The 22,951-nt window shown below is 40.4% G+C and overlaps 3 protein-coding genes across 14 annotated transcripts; 2 read left to right on the top strand and 1 right to left on the bottom strand.

Moving 5' to 3' along the window:
- Positions 1 to 774: 774 nt before the first annotated feature.
- On the bottom strand, positions 775 to 14,715 carry LOC136676683 (WD repeat-containing protein 54-like). 6 transcript variants are annotated; one of them, XM_066653849.1, is made up of 10 exons: positions 14,662 to 14,715; positions 7,254 to 7,527; positions 6,542 to 6,604; positions 6,392 to 6,458; positions 6,214 to 6,270; positions 5,984 to 6,111; positions 5,580 to 5,680; positions 4,387 to 4,549; positions 4,021 to 4,095; positions 775 to 3,064 (listed from the first exon to the last, which is right to left on the bottom strand). In XM_066653849.1, exons 1-10 carry the CDS (start codon positions 14,670 to 14,672, stop codon positions 2,933 to 2,935), a joined length of 1,071 nt encoding a protein of 356 aa, XP_066509946.1. In that variant the 5' UTR covers positions 14,673 to 14,715; the 3' UTR covers positions 775 to 2,932. The 6 variants fall into 6 exon arrangements, with proteins under 6 accessions (XP_066509946.1, XP_066509951.1, XP_066509947.1 ...); XM_066653854.1 differs by lacking the exon at positions 14,662 to 14,715 and adding an exon at positions 8,784 to 8,857 and having other exon boundaries at positions 7,254 to 7,489; XM_066653850.1 differs by lacking the exon at positions 14,662 to 14,715 and adding an exon at positions 8,169 to 8,211 and having other exon boundaries at positions 7,254 to 7,489.
- On the top strand, positions 8,945 to 13,669 carry LOC136676685 (uncharacterized protein C2orf81 homolog). Of its 3 annotated transcripts, none has more exons than XM_066653861.1 (5): positions 8,985 to 9,081; positions 9,912 to 10,055; positions 10,156 to 10,394; positions 10,474 to 10,668; positions 12,603 to 13,669. In XM_066653861.1, the coding sequence occupies exons 2-5, from the start codon at positions 10,007 to 10,009 to the stop codon at positions 12,885 to 12,887; spliced, it is 768 nt and encodes a 255-aa protein (XP_066509958.1). In that variant the 5' UTR covers positions 8,985 to 9,081; positions 9,912 to 10,006; the 3' UTR covers positions 12,888 to 13,669. The 3 variants fall into 3 exon arrangements, with proteins under 3 accessions (XP_066509959.1, XP_066509958.1, XP_066509957.1); XM_066653860.1 differs by having other exon boundaries at positions 8,988 to 9,081; positions 12,600 to 13,669; XM_066653862.1 differs by lacking the exon at positions 9,912 to 10,055 and having other exon boundaries at positions 8,945 to 9,081; positions 12,600 to 13,669.
- On the top strand, positions 14,647 to 22,106 carry LOC136676684 (uncharacterized). Of its 5 annotated transcripts, none has more exons than XM_066653855.1 (5): positions 14,647 to 14,996; positions 17,608 to 18,102; positions 18,662 to 18,766; positions 19,761 to 19,851; positions 20,402 to 22,106. In XM_066653855.1, exons 1-5 carry the CDS (start codon positions 14,936 to 14,938, stop codon positions 20,607 to 20,609), a joined length of 960 nt encoding a protein of 319 aa, XP_066509952.1. In that variant the 5' UTR covers positions 14,647 to 14,935; the 3' UTR covers positions 20,610 to 22,106. The 5 variants fall into 5 exon arrangements, with proteins under 5 accessions (XP_066509952.1, XP_066509953.1, XP_066509954.1 ...); XM_066653856.1 differs by having other exon boundaries at positions 14,650 to 14,996; positions 17,608 to 18,090; XM_066653857.1 differs by lacking the exon at positions 14,647 to 14,996 and adding an exon at positions 15,756 to 15,878.
- Positions 22,107 to 22,951: the final 845 nt, after the last annotated feature.

Raw genomic sequence — 22,951 nt, 5'->3', positions numbered from 1 at the left:
TGTACAACATAAGCCATTGGTGGACTAGGTACTGAGCAGTAGGCAGCTATCCCTGGCACCCAGGGAGCAGTTGTGGGTTCTGCGCCTTGCTCAAGGGCACCTCCGCCGTGGATTGAAGGACAAGGACAGTGATGTTCCTTCACTCCCACCACCCCCCTGTACTAGAGCTTGCATAGTTGTTAGGAGGATGTTCTGTATACATTTTTATTTTATATTTGAACTCCATTGAATATTTGAACTCTGGAAACTTTCTTTGAATGCATGCTTGGATAGTACATGGCTTGATAATGTTCAGTTAGGTCAATTTTATTGTTTGGCCTTCATATAAAAATATGACTTATTTAATAATTATGATAATTGGCATAGTGCTTAGTAAGTATTATTGATGGCAACTGTCCTAACATTATACTTTAAAGTTGAAAGAAGGAAACATGATCTAAAGCATTTAGCAGATGTTTGCATATGTTCTTTGGTCAGTGATGTCATATCTTACCTAATCATCAAACTGTCACATGGCTGTGCAATATGTGTTGTATACCCTCCTGTTAGAAAAAGAAAAGATGAAGTTGCTTAAATGGGTCAGCTCCCAAGTGTAACCAAAACCACTGGTTCTTCTTTTAGATTATACACTCCGTTGATAGTAAGAATAGTCGGTTCTGTTACATCTTTGGCAGTTACGGTCATATTGTAAGTGCTAGGCATCAAATTTATAATAAGTCGTGTCACATTGCTATCAGTTCAGTAACATTGTAATAACCCAAAACACTCCATGTGCCATTTTAGAGGGGAAAGCTTCCAGGCTTCAATTGTAGCTCCATCTATTGGTGGACCTCTAGAAAAGCAACAAAAAATGATAAAATGCAAGATTTATTGACTAACACACTTATTCTCTCATACATAATTTTCAGAAAGAAAATATAACACTGTAATTATAACAGGAAAAATAGCCTCACATACTATTTTATAGAGAAACATTGATATATAAATACATTCCAACTACGTTTAACACAACATCCACTTCAGCCACATAAAATGATCACTGCTCACTAAAGCATGACTGCACATGACAATACGCACTACTAAGAACATACACATGTTTACAGAATTGTGCATTGTCAGAGATGCCTCTTCATTCACTTCCCAGTCAAAATGATCTTTAAGGAAATATATTCGCTTTTTATCTTCATAAAAATAAACATTTTATTCTTTATAATACCAGAAAATGTCATGGAAGCTAAAAATCAGAATTAATTTTCACGTTGCCTTTATCTTCAATAGAGAATGTTTGGGTTTCTTTATAAGCCCAAGAATGCTCTTGGGAGTCTTAGAAGTTGTTTGAATTTGCAAATTCTCACAACCCAGGTGATCCCAAATACAAATTTAGACTAATTAGTCCATACCAGCTCTCTCCACATCTCAGACATTCAGTTTTGATGTCCTAGAGAATTTTGTGTTCTTTCTTTTTATTTACGTTTCTCTCTACATTTTCAGAACCAAAGCCTGAGTTGTGTCCTTACAGTGGAGAGATGGACAGAAACACCTGCCTCATAAAAAGTAAAGGCTTGAGTGTTGTTTCTGTGATCAACACAGTTCTGGTGGTTTATCACGTTTTGCTTGGTTGTCTGTTAAGGAATGTACATGCACATGATAGGAAAATTTGCTAAGCAGAAAGGTGTATAGGAGTAGGTGCTTCTGTTTACGTTAGTGTCTTTGCAACTGAAAGACACAAGTTGTTTGTAAGACTGGAAGGATGGAAGGGAAAAATTAAATTAAAAACAGGTATGATTTGAAATGATATTAACCATTGGAGGCATCTGTGTAATAAAGTCTCTCTCTAACGCACATTTTAAAAAATGAATAACTTCCTACATACTGACTGTTTTTGACTGGAAATGAAATAAATTAAAGAATTATGTGACTAATACCCTGTTCACACCTGGCATTAACGTGTTAATTGGTGATAGGATCATCTGTGGCCTGGTCAACAACTACAAGTATGAACAGGGTACCCATTATAATCCAATCACTCAAACGATATTCAGAGGTTGTCTGGGACACATCAGGCCACATCACATCTGTAGTGTGAACATTAATGTGTCCCAATGGACTCAGGACAGCACTGAAGTGCCTCCTCTACCATAAGTTGGTGATCAAAGTGAAAAGTTTGTGGAAAGTGATCAAGGATTCACAGGACATTTCTGTGTGAAAACAAGTGCAGCAGAAGTGTGTCATATGTGTGCAGCACTTCCTTTAGTGGAAAATATGTAGAAACCTAATCACGAATGGCCACCAAAGATGCATTCAGAACGCCAGGTGTAAAAGGCTGTGCAGTTAGGGCAGTCCCTTGTGATCAGATCACCCCAGATGCGTGTAAATGCCAAGTGTGCACAGGGTCCAAATTATAAGTACTCTGTAACTTATATTTGAATGGCCATTTAAACTAATATGTTATTATCACAGTTTAGTTATTAGTCATGTTTTTTTTGGCAAAAAATTCTGGCAACTGACAGCTGTCAGAAACATTATCTCAGACATGGCTCAACTTTAAACCAGAATTTAAACAACGGTATGTCATTTGCACAGTGCACACTGTCAATTTGTTGGCATTCATGACATATAGCTTCAAAACTGGAGAAAAGCAGCCATCTTTGGACACCAAACAGGTCTAGGCTAATCGACTACAAGTGAATTAAGTAAATCAGATTTTTGCTGGACCTTCTCTTTAAGCAGCAGTTCCACTCTTACATGTAGAATTACATCACACCAGTGAATACATGCCTCTTTGAACCCACCATTCAGCCTGTACTACAGTACACAGAGCACGTCTCTTCATATACTGTAAACCAGATTAAACACAACTTCTACAATCTCACAGTGAAGCACTGTGTCTTACAATAACATTCGTTAGGAAAAACAGAGAGAAGGGCAGTCTTCAAGCCTGTGTGTAGCGGATAATCTCACTCAAGTCGTAGCCTGTAACAGCAAAAGCGTAGCCGTCACCATCACAGAACTTAGCTCCACAAATCTGAGTGTCTGTCACACACTCATTATAAAGGTGCTCGATCTGAAAGCAGGAAAAAAAAGAATGGTACCGTTGAACTGTGCTTAAAAATATTACAAAGATGTAGGGCTATTCAAAGAAAGGAAAACTAAATATTTGGTGACATTTCCTAGGAATCATGTATTCATAAACCTTAGTAGATGCATTTATACATTATTATTATAGAGGATTGATGGGAAGTGTAACCAAGTATTTTTTAAAATTAAAATCAGATCAAGTTACAGTCCACAGATGCACTTTTATATCGTCTATGTCCAAAGAAAAACACGCATCTATGTTTTTCTCAATTTTTTGTTCATTCATTCATTATCTGTAACTGCTTATCCAGTTCAGGGTCACGGTGGGTCCAGAGCCCACCTGGAGTCATTGGGCGCAAGGCGGGAATACACCCTGGAGGGGGCACCAGTCCTTCACAGGGCAACACTCACTCACTCTCTCTCACACACACACACACACACACCTACGGACACTTTTGAGTCGCCAATCCACCTACCAACGTGTGATTTTGAACTGTAGGAGGAAACCCACGCGGACACAGTGAGAACGCACCAGCTTCTCACAGACAGTCACCTGGAGCGGAACTCGAACTCACAACCTCCAGGCCCCTGGAGCTGTGTGACTGCGACACAGCAGCTGTGCTACACACTGAGAAAACCTAATGATGAATGGACCAATAGAAATGCTCCAGAATTTCTTGGAATTTAAAAACTTTTGATTTTCATGACCTTTCCATTGAAAGTTAAGAATGGATTTTTTCTTCTCCTATAAAGTTACTATTTTGGAGATGTACATGTTTTTTGGACAGTGACGATATGCATGTAACTCAATTATGCTACAATTTGTTATTAAATTCAATGGGATTTTCTGCATAAAATGCATCTCACAAGCCATGAATACCTAAGCATATCAAATACAAAATTAAATGTTTAGGCCAAAATGAAAGCTGTGCAATCTCTGACCTCCAAACCGTTTGTTTCTGGAGTGAGAGCTAAATGCCACACTCGAACCAAGGAGTCCTCAGCAGCAGACAGCAGCTTGGAGTTAACAGAGAAAAAACACATACAATCACTGTTCATATATCAATGTTATGAATACCAACATATAAATCTTAATAATAAGTGAAAACATCTTCTATTCCTCATTATGGAATAGAACATAAAACATGCAAAAACCATCATCTAGACATGGGTTGAATTTTTTTTTATCATATTCTTACAACTGTCTCATAATGAGAAATAATAAACGCATTGACTAATACATGATTTCACTTGTTAATCTGGCATTTTTGGAGACTGAAGAACATGAAGGATGTCTGTTTTTCTTACCAGCCCAGTGAAAGGAGCAATGTCTAGTGAGTAGATCCAGCGAGCATGGGCATTGACCTCAGCATGCAGTATCCCAGTGACACCCTCATACAGGCGGATCTGTCCATTGCCATAGCCGGCTATCACAGTGCCTTTCCACAGCTTCACAGAGGAGCAGGTAATGCTGGTGGGGTGCGAAAGGTCAAATCTAAAAATCATTTCCACTTTTCTGCCAGCTATAGAAGGATTCAGAAACAATATGTCCAATAACAACAGGACATTCATCACATTCGTATTTCTTTCTGTGTGCTCATTATAGTTTCATGAAGTTCAAAAACACTAGTGCAATCATATTGCTAAATAAGAAAAGCTCTCTGCTCGCACGTTGTTTGCTCCTCTTTGAATTTGTTCAGTCAGTGTTTGTTATAGCTGTTGTATTCATGTGTTTTATTATTTTATATTCTACTGTATGTATGTATGGAGTGTGGTGTGTTCTCCCTGTGTCTGCATGGGTTTCCTCCGGGTGACTGTCTGTGAGGAGTGTGGTGTGTTCTCCCTGTGTCTGCGTGGGTTTCCTCCGGGTGACTGTCTGTGAGGAGTGTGGTGTGTTCTCCCTGTGTCTGCGTGGGTTTCCTCCGGGTGACTGTCTGTGAGGAGTGTGGTGTGTTCTCCCTGTGTCTGCGTGGGTTTCCTCCAGGTGACTGTCTGTGAGGAGTGTGGTGTGTTCTCCCTGTGTCAGCGTGGATTTCCTCCGAGTGGCTGTATGTGAGGAGTGTGGTGTGTTCTCCCTGTGTCTGCGTGGGTTTCCTCCGGGTGACTGTCTGTGAGGAGTGTGGTGTGTTCTCCCTGTGTCTGTGTGGGTTTCCTCTGGGTGCTCTGGTTTCCTCCCACAGTCCAAAAACACACATTGGTAGGTGGATTGGCGACTCAAAAGTGTCCATAGGTGTGTGTGTGTGTGTGTGTGTGTGTGTGTGTGAGAGAGTGAGTGAGTGTTGCACTGTGAAGGACTGGCGCCCCCTCCAGGGTGTACTCCCACCTTGTGCCCAATGATTCTAGATAGGCTCTGGACCCACCGCGACCCTGAACTGGATAAGGGTTACAGATAATGAATGAATGAATGTATGGATTGTATTGTTAGTGACTGCCTGTGAACCAAGTTTCTCTTTGAGAGATAACAATGAGCTGAACTGAAGTAAAGCTGGTTGTGGGCTTACTCGAATCCAGGGATCTTGTTGAGAAGCTGGAAGTCTCCTCCTGACTTCCACACACAGAGAAGGCCTGAGTCATCAGCGCTCACCAAGTCAGCTATACACTCCTGAGAGAGGGAGACATAAAAGATTCTGCTTTAAAATGAAAGCTTCAATGAATTAATAAAGTAAACTAGACTTCCTGTGCTGAATTACAACCAAGCAGCTGTACAGGTTCAGAAGACACAACAAGGTGCTAATTAGTGTGCTATATTAAAAAATGGATTAATGTCTTATTGTATTACAGTTCATCAGGGATCAAACCTCACCATGATTAGTTTCAAGTTAGATCTGATTTTCCCCTGTAAATCTTATGCATCCGATTCATCATGTTCACACTGATTGATGTGTGGAGTGTGGTGGTACGTTACCGTGCTGCCTGAGCACTCAGAGGCCAGGTCTGTGATAGCCTCTGTGTGTTCCTCCAGGACTTCGGAAAGTGTGATGTTACTCCCTTTACTGGGAACATCAAATATCAACAGTGCACCAGACGAGACCCCTAATGGGAATGCAGGGATTAATGCAAATTTTTAGGATATGACTTCATTATAAACAGACCATTATAAAAAATGAAGGTGTAGTAGTGTTTTGTCACACTTACCCACACAGATGTATTTCTCTCTCACAGCAGCAATCCCTCGTGCAAAAACAGCTTGAGCTGATACAGAAGAAATGATATGAGTATCCACACACACACACACACACACACACACACACACACACATATATATATATATATTTAATAGGCAACTCAACAGCACTGTGTTTTAGAAGTTTACCTGTGGGAGTCTCAGGAGTGTCCAGTGCATGCCAATACACCATGATGGATCCATCAGACTCATACATCTAGTATATACACACAGACATTTAGAACACACACAGTGACATGTTGGATATTTGGGAGCCAAATGTGTATATTGATGACCCACCTGTATCCCTTTCTGAGATGTTAGGACAAGCAGGTCTCTAGATGGTAGAACACACCACGCTGCCTGCACATAACACAACAGAATATTTACCAAAGACATTACACCTGCTGTTAATAATGCACACATCCTACTGACGTTAGAGAAGACGTATTATACACTTTTCACACAGTTCCCTGGTGTCTTAATGAAATGTCTGTGACCAGCTTTGGTCAAGATTTTAACACAACACCAATTTTACCATGCCTAATGGGCACTGTTCAAAACAACTAGTTTCAGCATCTTTTCCTTTCTCTATGTGGCCATTTTCACTTAGATCTCTTTGTTTTCACATTATTTTATCAGTACCCTTAGTTCTTCATGCCTGTTTTGTTTGTTTACTCGTTTTTTGCTCTCACATAAACAGGACTCCAGCACTGCGACTGGAGAGGCTCAGCCAAGGGGGCAGGACAATACCGAAGAGCCTACATTGGATGCAGTACAAAATCAGCTCATTTTATCTCATGTTTTCTGACATAGACAGAGCACAAATATCTGACTCTGTATTCTTATGCCACAGCTTGTGTGAAACACTTGCAAATCACAGGCCTATATAACATACTCATTGGCCACTTTTACTGTTGTACATGCACATTCTGTGTCAGTGATTTCCAGGTCAACAGTGATCACTCTTTTATAATGAGGGTGTACATACAGAGTGAGTTAGGAACATTACCTGCATGATGAGAGAGGAGCTGGTGGCCACGTTGCCTTCTTTGGACTGCAGCTGTCGATGTGAGTAGTTCAGTCCATCCCAGGAGGCACTAACCATGTTGACCACATTAGCGTGGACCACAGTGAAGTAGGTGAGACACCGGGGGGCAATGCGCAGCACACTGAGGTTGTTGTAGAGGGCAGATGCACTGCTCTTGATCTGGATGCTCTTTTCTTTGTGATACATTTTTGCCATTTCTGAACAAATAAATGAAATTACTCTTCCACGACTCCTTCTAAAACACAAAGACAGATGAAGTCAGAGACTATTCCTCTTCTTCTTGACACATTACAATGATTAATGTGCATCTATTTATACTCTTTTGCTGTGTCTGATCCACTCGTTCAAATCCAACACACCACTACCACCACGACAGTGTCACTGCAGCAATGAGAATGAACCACCATCCAAATCACACCTAATCTGTAGTGCTCCCTACCATTGAGGAACAGGGTGAACTGGGGCTAAGGAGGACTGCGTTCTGTAACTGTAGAACTACAAATGAAGCTGATAAAATGGTCAACGAGTGTATGAACAAGACGGTCAAATTACAGTTATAGCAGACTGGTGTACGTTTCGTAGATACAACACTCCTTAATTGACTGGAGCTCGCTACGTTATCTACGTTCAAATTACGTTAATTTGAGACAAGGACATTTGGTTAAATTAGCCACCAAGCTACAGCCAACTACCATTAGCTGCAGTGTTTGTGTAGTAATAGATAATGCACACAGCCAGTGCATCCGTATTCGGTGTAAGTACGGAGGCTGTAACGTAAATACAGCTACCCACTGGCAACACACAACACATTTAAAGTTACTATTAGCGAATACTATAACCGCCATTTTTCACTCACACAAACACAACGGCTCTTACCACTGCGCGTCTTCTGCAGCCATGGGGACGGCATCAGCCACGTAACGCGCTCACACAGGCTGCGCTCCGATCGGCGTACTCGTGTTCTTTCTAGAACGCCTAACTAGTGCGTAGTGTTCTTGTGAGTTCCAGTATGAGACGTTACAAGTGTTGGAGACCAGGAGGACCGTATTTTTTTTCTTTATTAATAAAGGGTTGTTTGCGCGTAAGCTTTTCAAACATTTAGATGCACTATACATTGACATAAAAAACTAAACATTAGGAAAAATGTACCAGGGTTTCTAGTTGGTGTTTTGAACTGCTGATAAAGTCTCTGCTGATTTGTGATCGGTCATACCCTTGGTTTTTGATTATTTTTAAATAACACTGATTGTTTTAGTACATGACAGCCTCTATACATTTCCAAATTAATTTACAGTCGTCTGAATAAATCACACAAATAAATTCTTTAACGGCTTCAGTTCATCTGCTGTACTTTTTAAACAAAGCACGTATTTGTACACTTCTAATCATGTTGTTTGACTAGTCTTACTTTACTTTTTTAATCATTATTAATCACTTTATTTTTACTCCAGTAATTTAAAAACCTTTATTAACATAATATAATAAAACTACCTTTACTTCACACAGCCCCGGTTTGTAGAGCATTTCGAGTGCACTTTTAAGTGTAGAGTAGTATGTAGTGTACTAGCGTATAGCCTCAAGTACACTATTTGGAACATGACCATTCGTCGTTCTCTCATGTAGGCGGATGTTTGGGGCGTGGCCAAAGGCTCAGCGGCTTGTGTTGCCTAGCAACTAACAGATCAGGCGCGGCCGGCCAAAGAACGAGGAACGTTTCTCACTGAGTTTTCACTGGAAATAACGGAAAACCAACTATAATGTGCGATATTGTAAACTAACTGTAAAGTCGGTAAGTCTCCAGCAGTAAATTATAGCTTCTAATGATAACGTCATACACTTCAGTCTCACAAGAATAGACATTTAATTACGAAAACCGATTTCTGATAAAATTACATTAAACGTACCAAGTATGCTGTCATTAAAGCATATTACTAACGTTACAATGGTTTCTGAACTCAATATCACTTAGTGATAAAGCCTCCAGCTCTTAGAGGACTCTGCATTAATCTAGACTACTGGAACAGGGCATTCCTATTTTACCTTATGTTCCATAGTGTTATATATGACACCAATTTATAACATGACAGTGTCCCATGTTCCTCATTTCTACAGATGTGCTCTTACAGTGTCCTGTGTTCCCCAGCTCTATAGCACATAATGGGATGTCTCTAGTTTTGTTGTATTTGAAAAGCAGTTTTAAAGTAATCTCCCATTAAAGTATAATATTTATGAAATATAATTGATATGGTTCAGGGTGGCACGGTGACTGGCGCCCCCTCCAGGGTGTATTCCCGCCTTGCGCCCAATGATTCCAGGTAGGCTCTGGACCCACTGTGACCCTGAACTGGAAAAGTGGTTACAGATAATGAATGAATGATATGGATCAGCTTTTTAGTGAACACCTCCTGGTGCTCCAGGTTATTCTCACAATCAAAAAAGTAAGAATTTTGGCTGTGTGAACCTGGCCACTGGTGTTTGTGAGTGAATGGACCGGATCCATGTTCAAGGTGTGTTCGTAACTTGCGTCCACCGATAACAGGTAGGATTCAGACACGTTGCAACCCTAATCAGGTTTAAGCGATTACAGAACAGAAATGTGTTAACTGAATGCTGAAGCAGGGAAAACAGGACCATGGCAAATCAGGAGCTTTGGAACAAAGACAGCTAAGGCCCTCAGAACAGGCCCCAGGGACTTTAGGCCACTGGGAGCATAGATGCACTCCCACTGTGAGGATACAAGCCTTAAAGAAGTAGTGAGGTCAGGTACTGATACTGAAGGATAGTTTTAGATTAAATTATTGCTCCAAATAATTCCAAAAGTTTTGTTGATCCATAACTTATTAATATATTATTAACTTCTTAGGAACCATGTCACGTGCCACATCCAAGAACCGAGCTGAAAAGGGACGGGCCACACCCGCACAGCCCCCACCTCACATGCAAACTCCAGTCCCAGTGGACATCGTCCCTGGCTATCTCAGTGAGTCTGACTGGCTGTCCATGATATCTCAGCAAGAAGGAGAGGATGTTGTGGCAGACATAGTGGAGGAACTGGTGGACAGTGTGACAGAAAAGTGTTACAAGTTGTACCTTGAGAAACAGGTAATACATGTCAGTAATGGAAAATACCAACTAGCCTTAATACATTATTCATAAAGGAGCATTGGTCTTCTTCACACAGCTAGTGCCATTCACTGTGGTGTGGGCCAGAGATGCCATGGTCCAGGTGATAAAGTGTCAGTACCTAATGCGTGACGACAGCGATGAACCAACCACAATCTTAGACGTGAAAGAAGACGCTGAACCTCTACCTTCGGTCACAGATTCTTGGGCTGAAGGCTGCGTGCCAGTGATCAGAATAGCAAAGTCCTCACAGGTAATGATCTGGACCATGCTGAAATGTCCTTTAAAGTTAATAGAAAACTAGCACAGCACTCAGTTTTCCTAAACACTTTATTTGTTTGCTAGCAAAAGTTGGAAACTCCACTGCTGCGCTCTTTTCACTGACTTAAAACTCTGGTTTAAAACTCTCATGCTTGCCTACAAAGCCAAGAACGAACCCCCTCACCCGCCCCCTCCCCCCCCCCCCACCTTATGGCAATGGTCAAGAGACAGGCTGCACCTTGAGCCCTTTGAGCTTCAAGCACAGCTCGATTTGACTCGCTATCCGCAAAGACACATGGAAGAGTAGCGTCAAGAGTCTTCTCAGTCCTGGTGCCCAAATGGTGCAATGAACTACCACTGGCTGTACAAACAGCGGACTCTCTCGCCGTCTTCAAAGTCGTTCTGAAGACCCATCTCTTTATGACCCACTTAAGTGAGCATTAATTTAAGTGCACACCATAACAGACAGGATTGCACTCATACTGCACTTAACTTCCTTTTAGGTATGAGCACTGACTAGACGCTGTGTGCTGCACTTACTATGTTTAGTTCTTTCTAGGTATCAGCACTGGCCCTTGTTCTGGCAGTATCTGAGCTCAAGGGGAGATTGGACACAAAACTATTTGTACTAGTTTTTTTTGTGAGTCACTCTGGATAAGAGCATCTTCTAAATGCTGTAAATGTAAATGTATCCTCCTTTTCAGTAGCTGTAAAACCGTAAAGCCGTAAAAAACGTTGTTAAGCTTAACCTTAACTTTGTCCCAAAACTTAAAACATCTCTATATGTTAAAATGTAATGAGCTACATTGTGGGGACCAGCTATTTCCCACAAGGAAAACAATTCACCAAAATATGAGTGTGTAAACAGGTCCCCACAATGTAAAAATGTTCCTGGTAAACACAAACACACACACACAACTAGAGTGGGGTGTACCTCAGCTGTGGATGTTCAGTGGGGAGACAATGCTGTTCCAACATTTCATTGAACCAGCAACATTTCACTCACACACAAGTTCAAATAAGGATTTGGTTTTTTATTTGATCATTCAGCCATTATCTGTAAGCGCTTATCCAGTTCAGGGTTGCGGTGGGTCCAGAGCCTACCTGGAATCATTGGGCGCAAGGCGGGAATACACCCTGGAGGGGGCGCCAGTCCTTTACAGGGCAACACTCACTCACTCACACACACACACCTATGGACACTTTTGAGTTGACAATCCACCTACCGACTGTGGGAGGAAACCGGAGCACCCGGAGGAAACCCACGCAGACACAGGGAGAACACAGCAACTCCTCACAGACAGTCACCCGGAGGAAACCCACGCAGACACAGGGAGAACACACCAACTCCTCACAGACAGTCACCCAGAGGAAACCCACGCAAACACAGGGAGAACACACCACACTCCTCACATACAGTCACCCGGAGGAAACCCACGCGGACACAGGGAGAACACACCAAACTCCTTACAGTCACCCAGAGGAAACCCATGCGGACACAGAGAGAACACACCAACTACTCACAGACAGTCACCCGGAGGAAACCCATGCGGACACAGAGAGAACACACCAAAACGCGGAGCGGGAATCGAACCCACAACCTCCAGGTCCCTGGAGCTGTGTGACTGCGACACTACCTGCTGAGGTAGAGGCCGCCATTATTTGATCATATTACAATATTCACAGCCATTGTCATCAACAAAAACTACACCCAATCACACAACACCCTTTTGCCAAATTGTTTGCTGTAGCTTCTCGCTTTGTGAATGGGATTTTCTGTTTACGTTCTATCAGGCTTCTCCCTCCTTTGTGTGCTGAGTATAAATATGCCGATTAATGACATATTCTATTCACAAAGCCATAAATAATTCAAAAACTTATTAGCAGCTTAATATTAATGTAACTGACATGTTATTATATCAGCAGGGGTGTAGGTTTGATGGACAGGAGCTCGACATCAACTATCCACTACAAAAGCAGAGATGCCAGTCAATGAAGAAAACAGAATCTCCCCAGAGAGAACCAAGAGGAGACAGAAAACGAAGTGGCCGGGCTGTGAAACTAATCCCTGCAGCTCAGGCATCATTGGAAGTGCAAAGAAAACCACACCCCCCTGAAATACCTTCACGAAGCAGACTCAAAGCTTCAAAAGGACATTATATATCACAGTGTCAGGACATTCCAGCTGAAGAGAACCTGGAACGAAAATGATTTCCACAGCAAAAACACATAACTGAGGTTCTCGATTAAGAAAATATTAAGCAGATGCTTCAGCACATCCACTCAGCATGGAAAACAAAGTAAGAGAACACTGCCTTTGTTTTAGTGGATCAAGAGCTACATTTGAGGGTAGTCAAAGCAGTAGAAAGGAGTCCTTACATTTAATGAAAGAAGGGTCCTCAAAGTGGTGCACATTTCAGTTAAAAAACAGAATCAGTTCACTAGCCATAATGCTGGCTTTATATCAGACATTACCTAGTCATCACTAATCCCAATATCACTTTAGCAATAATTCATTCAAATTCATATTCAAAGCTAAACAAAAAATATGTCCATATGTATTGCACATTTCATATTTTAAAATGTAACTACTGTCTGTTTGTGATGTACAAGTGCCAGACAGTACTTTTAATTCAAACAAACAACAAAAGATTTTGCAACTGTAATATTTTACTTGTAAATATGTACTCAAAGGGCTGACATCCAAGGACTTTTAATTTATTAAAAATAAAGTAAAAGACTCTGAAACTATTTAATAAGTAAAACATATTAAAATATCATTATTGGTACTACTGTGTACCTTTTAAATTCATTTTAATTATTTGTTGCTTTATTTCTGAGGAGGTCATATGTCAAGGTGAACATTGTTGTACACACTGGACTCTGTCAGCTTATCTGATGTAAAATTTAACATTACTTTACACTTGTGAGAAGACCCAAGGGTTGCAATGAGTAAAGCACAAATAAGCTTATGTATCCATTATGGATCCACAGGTGCCATTTCATATTTGTATATTAAATGTTATATTAATATTTATTATATTAAATGTTTATACGTTGTATTGATTTATTGTTATTATATACTGTAATATGCAGTGTTATTCATTCATTCATTATCTGTAAGCGCTTATCCAGTTCAGGGTCGCGGTGGGTCCAGAGCCTACCTGGAATCATTGGGCGCAAGGCGGGAATACACCCTGGAGGGGGCGCCAGTCCTTCACAGGGCAACACATACACACATTTACACCTACGGCCACTTTTGAGTCACCAATCCACCTACCAACGTGTGTTTTTGGACTGTGGGAGGAAACCGGAGCACCCGGAGGAAACCCACACGGACACAGTGAAAACACACCAACCCCTCACATACAGTCACCCGGAGCGGGAATCAAACCCACAACCTCCAGGTCCCTGGAGCTGTTACTACCTGCTGCGCCACCGTGCCGCCCTGCAGTGTTATTAAAATAAACAAAATTAAATTTACTGACAAAACAAATGAAAGTACTTTTAGACACTACCTTACCAGAGATTTAGTTCTTAATTTGGTAGATTAATTAATCTTCAAATTCAATGTTTTCTATAGAAAAAGAGCCGAGGGTCATTCTACTGGAGAGTCCTCAACTCTGGGCTTTATTTATTTATCTAGCTAACTCATAAATCCTGTTTTGTGGAACAGCCCACATTCGGCTTTGTTGTGGACTGCAGGGGAAGCGCGGACGTGACACTTCTGTTTGGGAGCAATGCTAGTTGTTTTGTTTCACCAGAATGGGTCACGTTTGGTCATTTGTGATGAACAGGTGTATAATTCTGAAAGCAAGTGTCTCATGTCAGACAGACGTAGTACGCAACACTGCTCGTTTTACTTTAAGGGACTGTTTTGGTAAACACTTGCCAAGCCCCTCTCTCCCCCCTCTTTCTCCCACACAAAGTGAAGGGTACTTTACTGCCTCCCATTATCTCTTCTAAATTAGTATTCTCTACTTACGCTTTCTGCATATTTCCTTGCCACCAGCTATAAATCGCCAGTGTTCCTCCAAGAGTTGTTTTGTGTGTGTGTGTGTGTGTGTTAAGTAACTTATTTGTTTACGAGCTGAAGTGGAAGCATCCACTGTTTCTGTATCTTCAAACGTGGCGTTGCTGCAAAAAGTGACCGAAACTGACAAAACTGCAAGTTTTAGTTCTGCTGGCTTAAACATCAGCACCAGAGTTTGGGGGTTAAGTTTTAGTCTCTTTAGAAACAGGTGTTTATCACCGCTGTCATGGAAGGAGAAGAGTGGAGGACATTCTGCGCTTTAACCGTCACTGCACTTTTCCTGCAAGGTAAATAAACACGTATACACAATTATAAACACAAACAATGCATAGGGAACCGATAACGTACATGTAACATTACTGGCGATGAATTATACACCGATACTTGTTCCAGAGGTAAAACACAAAATCTACCCTGAGTCTGGACTTGTTCTCTACGCCCTGCACCCTACATAGTACACTACGTAGGGCACTAAGTAAATGATTTAGATCTAAATTAAATATTTTGTATGTTTTTATAGCATATTATACACCACAATAAGATACACAATTACCCATACAACACTAAGTGCCCTACAACAAATACTGTGTTGTTGTGTGACGTGCCCTATGCAGTGTGTATGGAGTCATATGGGGCGTCCCCAGTCTCCGGCTACCTGCCGTTAGCTAAACCGTTAAAAGCAGAGTGGTAAACACAGATTCAGAGCTTTTATTATTATTATATGAATTGTTCCCACAGAGTACACTTTCTTAAGGGCTCAGTTGCTGTTTTTAACCAGAGAAAGTGATTTAGATGCAGATGCCACAGATTAGCTTAATTACATTAATTACCCCAAGTTCCGGCCACTTTAATTACAATATTGGAAATCTTAGCTAACTGTAAATAAATAGAAGTACTTTACTCACTCAAATCAACATTTTTCAGGAGTCAAATATGTGTAGATTAATGTCCAAGACTTGCTTGACTTTGAAAGAAAATATGTTTTTAGATAAAAACGCTTTTGTTTAAGTAGGTGCCAATGCTGCTAAGATTATTGGTGCCACCTCCCCTGCTTGTGACAGTCAAACGAGACCGTTGCTACCACATTCCGTGGTTTTGAGAGGCTCACAATGAGATTACGTTTGTCCTGTGTTGGTATCCGTACTCTATATGTGAGGATTACAATGGCGGTAGATTTTCCCCTCAGAGAAAAGGAAGCTAACCTGTAAGCTAACTTTTACACTGAGGGAAATATCTTTAGCGAAAAGGAAATGGAAATGTGTTGTGTTCCACATGCAGTTTTGCACACAAAGAATTACAACACTGTTAGAGATACTTAAATATTGTTTAGATGTGTGATTTTTTGCAAGACTGATGTTTAAATGCCCTACTAGGTCTTAATCCTATGTTTTATTGAGTTACCCAATGCGATTGGCGAAGAGAGAGAGCGGAATTGCACCATATACGACAGTGGCCGGAATTAGGGGACGGCCGGAATTCTAAGTATAAAAGACTGCTAACTAAGCTAGCATTTGTTGCTAGCTGTAATACTTGCTAGATGTTATTTCTGTAAATATACCACAAATTCTGGGGGAAACTACAATTTCTAGAAATTTGTAATATGGAATAAGCTACAAGTCTTTGTTGAATTACGTGAGAAAATATGATATTGCCTTAAAAAGTCCTAAATATTTAAACAAATCGGGCATAACAAAACATCTATATTTTATAATTTTACTTTTTAACAGTCTAATTCAGTAATGTAACTCAAATAATAAATTGTCAAAATAAATGAAATTTAGACATTATGGAATATAGGCAAATTGGAATACCGAAAAAGAAAAAGCATTATTACTGTGAAGCACACCTAAATGTGAGTGTGTTACAAGCCAGCTCCAATAGGTAGGCTACATCAATAGGACACATTAAGATGAGTTGAGTTTTTCGCTCATTAACTCATTCACTGCTACATTGTGTTTGATTTAAAGTGATCTGTATAGAGAAGAAGCATGGAGAATCCTAAAGCCTTTTCAAAGACTACATTAAGCACATAGACTTTGTAAATATGTGCTGGATATTCTTTGTACTGTAAATCAGAAACCACACTGAAATATAGTACATTGTGCTGTGACATATATTGTGTGTACACTGTAATTTGCACTTCCTCGTGAGTATTATAATGTAGTGAAACAGGAAGTGTGTAGCTGTCACAACACTCAGGCCACTGTCTGTGAGGGTTTTTGTGTGTTCACCCCATGTCTGCATTTGTTTCTACTGGGTGCTCCGGTTTCCCCCCACAGTCCAGGAACACAATTCAACTGGCTATTCAGAAACACGCCCATAGGTGTGACTGACACTGTGAGTGTGTGATGCCTTGTGTTGGACAAGTGCCCTGTCCAGGGTGTGTTTCTGTGTTTTTGTAATTACTTTTATACTGCTTTTTTCAAGAACCCAAATCCCTTACAAAGATAGTACACAGAACAAAGAAGTCTCTGGATTCACTATGACTTGAACAGGATAAAGCAGTTACAGAAAATGAATGAATAGATGAATGAAAGTAGGCCTTTTATAGTGCACTAATTAGTGATTCAGATTTAATACAAAACATTTAAACAACACTGCAAAATGGCTCTGAAAATAGGTCTGTACTAGTAAAATAGTGTAACATAGTGCATTATTCTAAATATTGGTCCCCATGTGTAGCAGTAACATGAGTGTGTTGGTGAGAACTAAAGCCTCACTGAATACATATGTGTGTGAGTGAGTTTCATGAGATGCTTTGATTCTAAAAAGTTACAAAAAGTACAAATATGCACCTGTATTTTGGGAAACAGAATGTACTTACCCTTTGCCTAATTCATTTTTGCTAAATAAGCTTCTCTTATTTAGTGCCAAAGTTTTTCTCTTTTCCCTCAGTAGAAGTGTCAGGGTTGAGCATGAGGAATGAGCATTTGGGAAAGTGTATACAGGTTCAGGAGAGTCAAGCCCACAGCAGCCTGAGCCTGGAGGAGTGCAAACCAGGCTTGGCTCTTCAGGAATGGCGCTGGAGCTCAGAGAGCCAAACCCTCAGAAACCCACAAACGGGCAAATGCTTGACTGCCATCCAAGCACAAGAGCACGAGACCGTAGGGCTGCAGACCTGTAGGCCTGTGGAAGATGAAGGCCAGCTCTGGAGCTGCTCGAAGAAAGGCCACCTAACCCTGCATGGCAAAGGCTTACATCTGAGTGCTCAGCAGGTCTCCTCTAGGGTGTTTTTGTCGGCAGAGCGAGGAAAAAGCAGCAAGTGGAGGACACTGAACAAACAGACCGTGTGTGAGGAGGAGGAACCAGATAACCTTGGCGCTCAGAATGAACCAGAGAAGGCAGGACAACGAATCATTGCTAAAATCCGCCTGTGGCAGCGTAAGATCATGTGTAGGAGTCATTTACACCAGACTAACCAGACTTTATATCATGCTGTCACCCCCCTAGAAAAATAATGCCACCTCACACCAGATCTCTTGACATAACTCTTCTGAATACAGTATTTTAACAAGCGACAACTTAATCGCTCACCAGTTTTGTGCACTGTGAAGCAGTGATATATCTATCATATGCTCTTTTTTACTTACCTATGGTTGTCTGGCCTCCTGTTAAATGGTCCATGTCAAGGACTACTAAATTTCATTTGCCTTTCAATAGAGCAAATCTCTTTATAAATAAACAATGTTTTTGGTCCTTAAAAACTCAGAACCTTTATAAATAAATTGAAATACAGTACAGAGTATTCGCTTATTCATGTACTCAGAAGTGTTTTCCATCCTGTTCCCATTATAACATATCCTTGAAGTAGCTAGTCCACTGTTTATCTGTATCATTGGGTCAATGACCAGTCATTTGAAGAGAAGTTATTGTCTGTGTAACAGGTAGAGATTATGCTGAAAACTACTGATGTACTTAAACTACAATGCTGCCATGCTTTGTATTTGTTTAGCTGTGAACAACGACATTCCTACCAAGCCAGCTCAAATCCCATCTTCGGTTCCTGAGAAAAATAGCAGCATGGATGCCTCCCCGAATGAGCTCAGCCTGGAGTATGGTGAGTTTTCCATAGTGTCATCATGATGGTGTCAATTGTAAAATATGCAACAGGCAAATTCAAGTTTTACAAACTGTTAAAAAGTCTTTGTAATTTGTGGTAATCCTCACAAGAGGGCAGCAGAAGACAAGAATGAATAACGAGCCTGTTTCAAGTAGTTCAGACTCGTGGAAATACACTTTATCTCCAACTGTTTGTACATCGTTGAATTACTTACTGACACAGATGTGCAATTGCGCATACACAACTTCACAGAAAAACAGAAAATGCATGCTCACGAGCAGCTGCACATGATCTTACAAGCACCATACCCACTGTTAAGTGTGGGCTAGAAGAATGTAAGGCACTGAGTTGTGGAGAAGTGGACATGTGTTCTCTGGTTCATCCACTACCACTGGGATTGACGAGAGATAGTAATGGAAATTATAAACCTCAGTTTTGGCTTAGATTATTCATTTATACTCCCCTCTGAAAAGAGACTCAGAAAATGAAAAGCAAAGACAAACAGGCTGAAACACAGCTTCTTTCCTCAGGCTTTGAAAGTCATCAACCTCCACCCCACCCCAACAACCTTAATTGTCCTTAACCAATCCATCCTGACTGAATAACTAGTGGAATCAATAGACAATCACCCATCCTAACGGACAATCACAGAACACCCCCCACCCCCACCCCCACCACCCATTTGCACACGGCACTTTAAATAATCTCAAGCCTGTACATGATCTTTTTGTTGTTCTGCACATGTACTGTTTGTCTTTTAACTGCTGTCTGAGAGAGGATGCTTAAACTGCAGTTCAGTGTTTTAACGCTGTTTTTGAACATTGTTTCTTCAGCAACAATAAAGCTATTCTATTCTAAACTGGACCCTTCTGGACTCCCTGTCCACTATAATGTAATAATTTGTACTAAATATTATACCAGCCATGGTACTTAAACATGAAAATGAATGGTAACCAAAGTGCCAAAACAGTGAATTGTTTGTTTCTGACAGGAATGGGATGGAAGGTGACTATGCTGGTCCTGAGCTCACTTGCTCTCATCCTTGGAGCAGTTATACTCATCCTTAACATCTACCAAAACAGGTAAGATTCTCCCCTTTCAGTATAATTCTTATCACCTCTGTGTTTTTAAGGCTATGCACAGTCGGGTCCATGTTCCCTTACACATACGGTATGTGAATGCCTATTCATGTGCAGACGGTATGACCATGAATGCCCACAGACGTGTTTTGTTGTTGTGTTTATATAATGCTTATTGTACGGCAGGGCTTTGAGGAGGTATAAATGGGCAAAAACATCTAATTAATGTGAGTCCAGTCAATAACCTGATCATAACACATGTTTGGGCAAAAGGATGGACAACATTCTGTCTTTGGGAAGGTGGATATAACAGATTACTTACTGAATTGTATCTGTTTGTTTTAGACAAGTGTGTCATACATGGCCACAAATGTGTGTTGATGTAGGCAATATGCAAATTTGTGGCTTTAATTATTTGTTAGTGAAAAGTAAAAGACGATTTCATAAGCAAACATAAACAGTTTGCTACAGTTGAGTTAATGGAAACCTATAAGAGCTTTTTGTTATTCATTTAAATGCCTTAATTGTTTTGTTTTGTTTTTTTGTCTGCCAGGAGGAAGAAAACTGTCGTGGTCCTTAAGTCATACTCTTCAGGTGAAGCAGTCAGTCCGCCTGGATCACCAGTTCCCAGCGATAGAGCTCCTCTGACCAAGCATCCCATGAGACCCCCCAGATCCCCCTCCATCCAGCGTGGGGAGATTCTTGTTGAGTGGAAGGATGGCACAGTCACTCCATTGTTCGATACATACTTGACCAACTAAACAGCAAACCTCAAAAAAAAAAAGTTCTTTGGTAGAAAAATGTTTTGCAACAGTATGAGGTGGGTTCCTCTGTTTGAAACCTGATCCAATGTTTCCATTTAGTTTGTTTCCAGCCTGCTCTTTGGTATGTTGGGTGTTTTTTTAGACTACTCTCTAACGGATAGCTGCCAAGTAGAGTGTTTCTGCAGATGCTATCAACAAAATTCGCGAACTGTGACCACGAAAACGGTAAACAACCATAATGCCTGCTTTGAAACAGCTGTGCTCCACACCCTTTGGTAGCACCACATGAATAGCGGCGGTGGCAGACAGAAACATAGGGTGCTTTCAGGAAGGCTGAATCAATGTCAGTCAGTGTATGGGTGGGTGTTCAAATGTGCATATTACACACAATGATTCCCCAAAGGAGCAGACAAAGCTGAAGTACAAGTACAATGTATATGTTTCAGTGAACCCTCAGAAAACCTGGAGAACTCTTCCTAAGTATTTGGGGAGTGTCTACCAAGAAGATGCCTTTATTTAAAAGATTATCTCGTTTCAAATATAAGCACAAGTTGTAGACTAAATTCACAAATGTTTTGTTACGATGTGCAAGTTTGAGCATGTAGTGAAACACAATGTTACGGACCAGACAGGCAATTTGGAGTTTAACGTGAAGAGGCATTTGCTCTAGCCACAACCTGCAGTAATATTACATAATTACAAACAAGCTAGTGTTCGCATAGCCATGAATGCCACAAGGGTGGTGTAGCTTCTCTGTTTAAGAGTGAATACATTTATTGCCATGACTTCACGCAAATTAAAACAGAGACGCCCTTGAAACCGGCATCAATAAATTTGTTATTACCAAATCAGTTCTGAATTTATTATATAAAATATACGGTTAATAGTTAAAAAAGAAAGAGCTAACGTAATATATAGCTGGCGCGCAAAGTCAATAGTGCTGTTCTTACACTCTTAAAACCTTTAAACAGCTAATACGTGGTGTTCTTTAAATTTCTTTGAACAAAACAGTGACAGTACTCTGATGACAGGGATGTTTAACATGTTAAAATTTGAAAGTGCAGCATACTCTAGTCTATTGCTTGCGTGAATACTTGCTTATTAGGCTGAGACTATCCCTTAAATATTCATTTTGTCACAAATTAGATGGCACCTGTCCAAATAATGAGCATATTACCTGTCTATAATATTCTGTCAGTGTAGAATATTACCTCATAATTTATTACCCAGAGGCAAATAGCCCAGTTTTATCAAGTGATGGAAATTATGGGTTATAACGAGAGCAATCGTATATACTATACTTGCTGGTCTTGTACTTGCAATGCATTGGTGAAAATGGGATTTGTAGGAAAACATGCCAAATGCAGTTTTAATATCTTTAGTGTTTACAATTATTTAAATGTAAATTAACATCTCAACACTAGTGTACATGAGGAAGTAATGTTAGAATAGGTTTATCATATGGATTTTTTCCTCAGCATAACTCTGACTTGACCTGTAATGTTAAAGATTTTTTAGAATATTTGTATAAATAAACTTTGACTAATAATAAATGTGTTGATATTTGCTGTCTGTTTGGTTACCAGCATCACACACTTGCCTGATAAGCAGACGCAAGTTTAAACCCATACCTGTGCTTTCAGAGTGGAATCCTTAGCTTTCCCTGGGGTATATATATGGTTCCAGAACGGTGATATAACAGGGGAGGGCAGAGTACAGGCAGATTGTTAAGCCTGGAGAAAGATTTATGTCAAGAAATGCAAGTCCCAACAAAGCGGCATGTATCTTAACAGAGCCATTTGCAGGTGTGCGTGAGAGGAAACATTTCTACAGGAACCTGTTTTGCCACTACATTGTTTTATTATTGCTTTATCAAAATTAGAGGGCAAACCATAAAAAGTGACAAATCAAGCAGGCAAGCTGATTTCGAACTTAAATAAAGCTAAATATGCTAAATATTTTGGAAATCATGTAAACATATCATGTAAACTTATATTGTTCATATAGATTTATAGATCAAACGTAATGGCGATTAATATTACATCATAATTCCAGAATCTATCTTTACTACCTCAAATTAAACTTTTTATGATGATTCAAAATGTCTGTATTTTACCTTTTATTTAGAAAAGAGAACAGGACAGTGTTATGCTATACTTGAAATCAGGTAGCTCTGGTTTCTTCCCACAGTCCAGAAGCACACCTTGGTAGGTGGATTTGCCATGCAAAAGTGTCCATGTAAATGAATGTGTGGTGCTGTAAATGCGATGTACTAGCGCCCCGTTCTCACATCGCACCCAGTGAATCCGGGTAGGGCCTGGACACACAGCACCTCTGAA

Source organism: Hoplias malabaricus, chromosome X2 (assembly GCF_029633855.1).
Source record: "Hoplias malabaricus isolate fHopMal1 chromosome X2, fHopMal1.hap1, whole genome shotgun sequence".
Taxonomy (NCBI): Eukaryota; Metazoa; Chordata; class Actinopteri; order Characiformes; family Erythrinidae; genus Hoplias; species Hoplias malabaricus.
The sequence above is the reverse complement of the archived record's forward strand: the minus strand, read 5'-3'. Positions and strand labels throughout refer to the sequence as shown.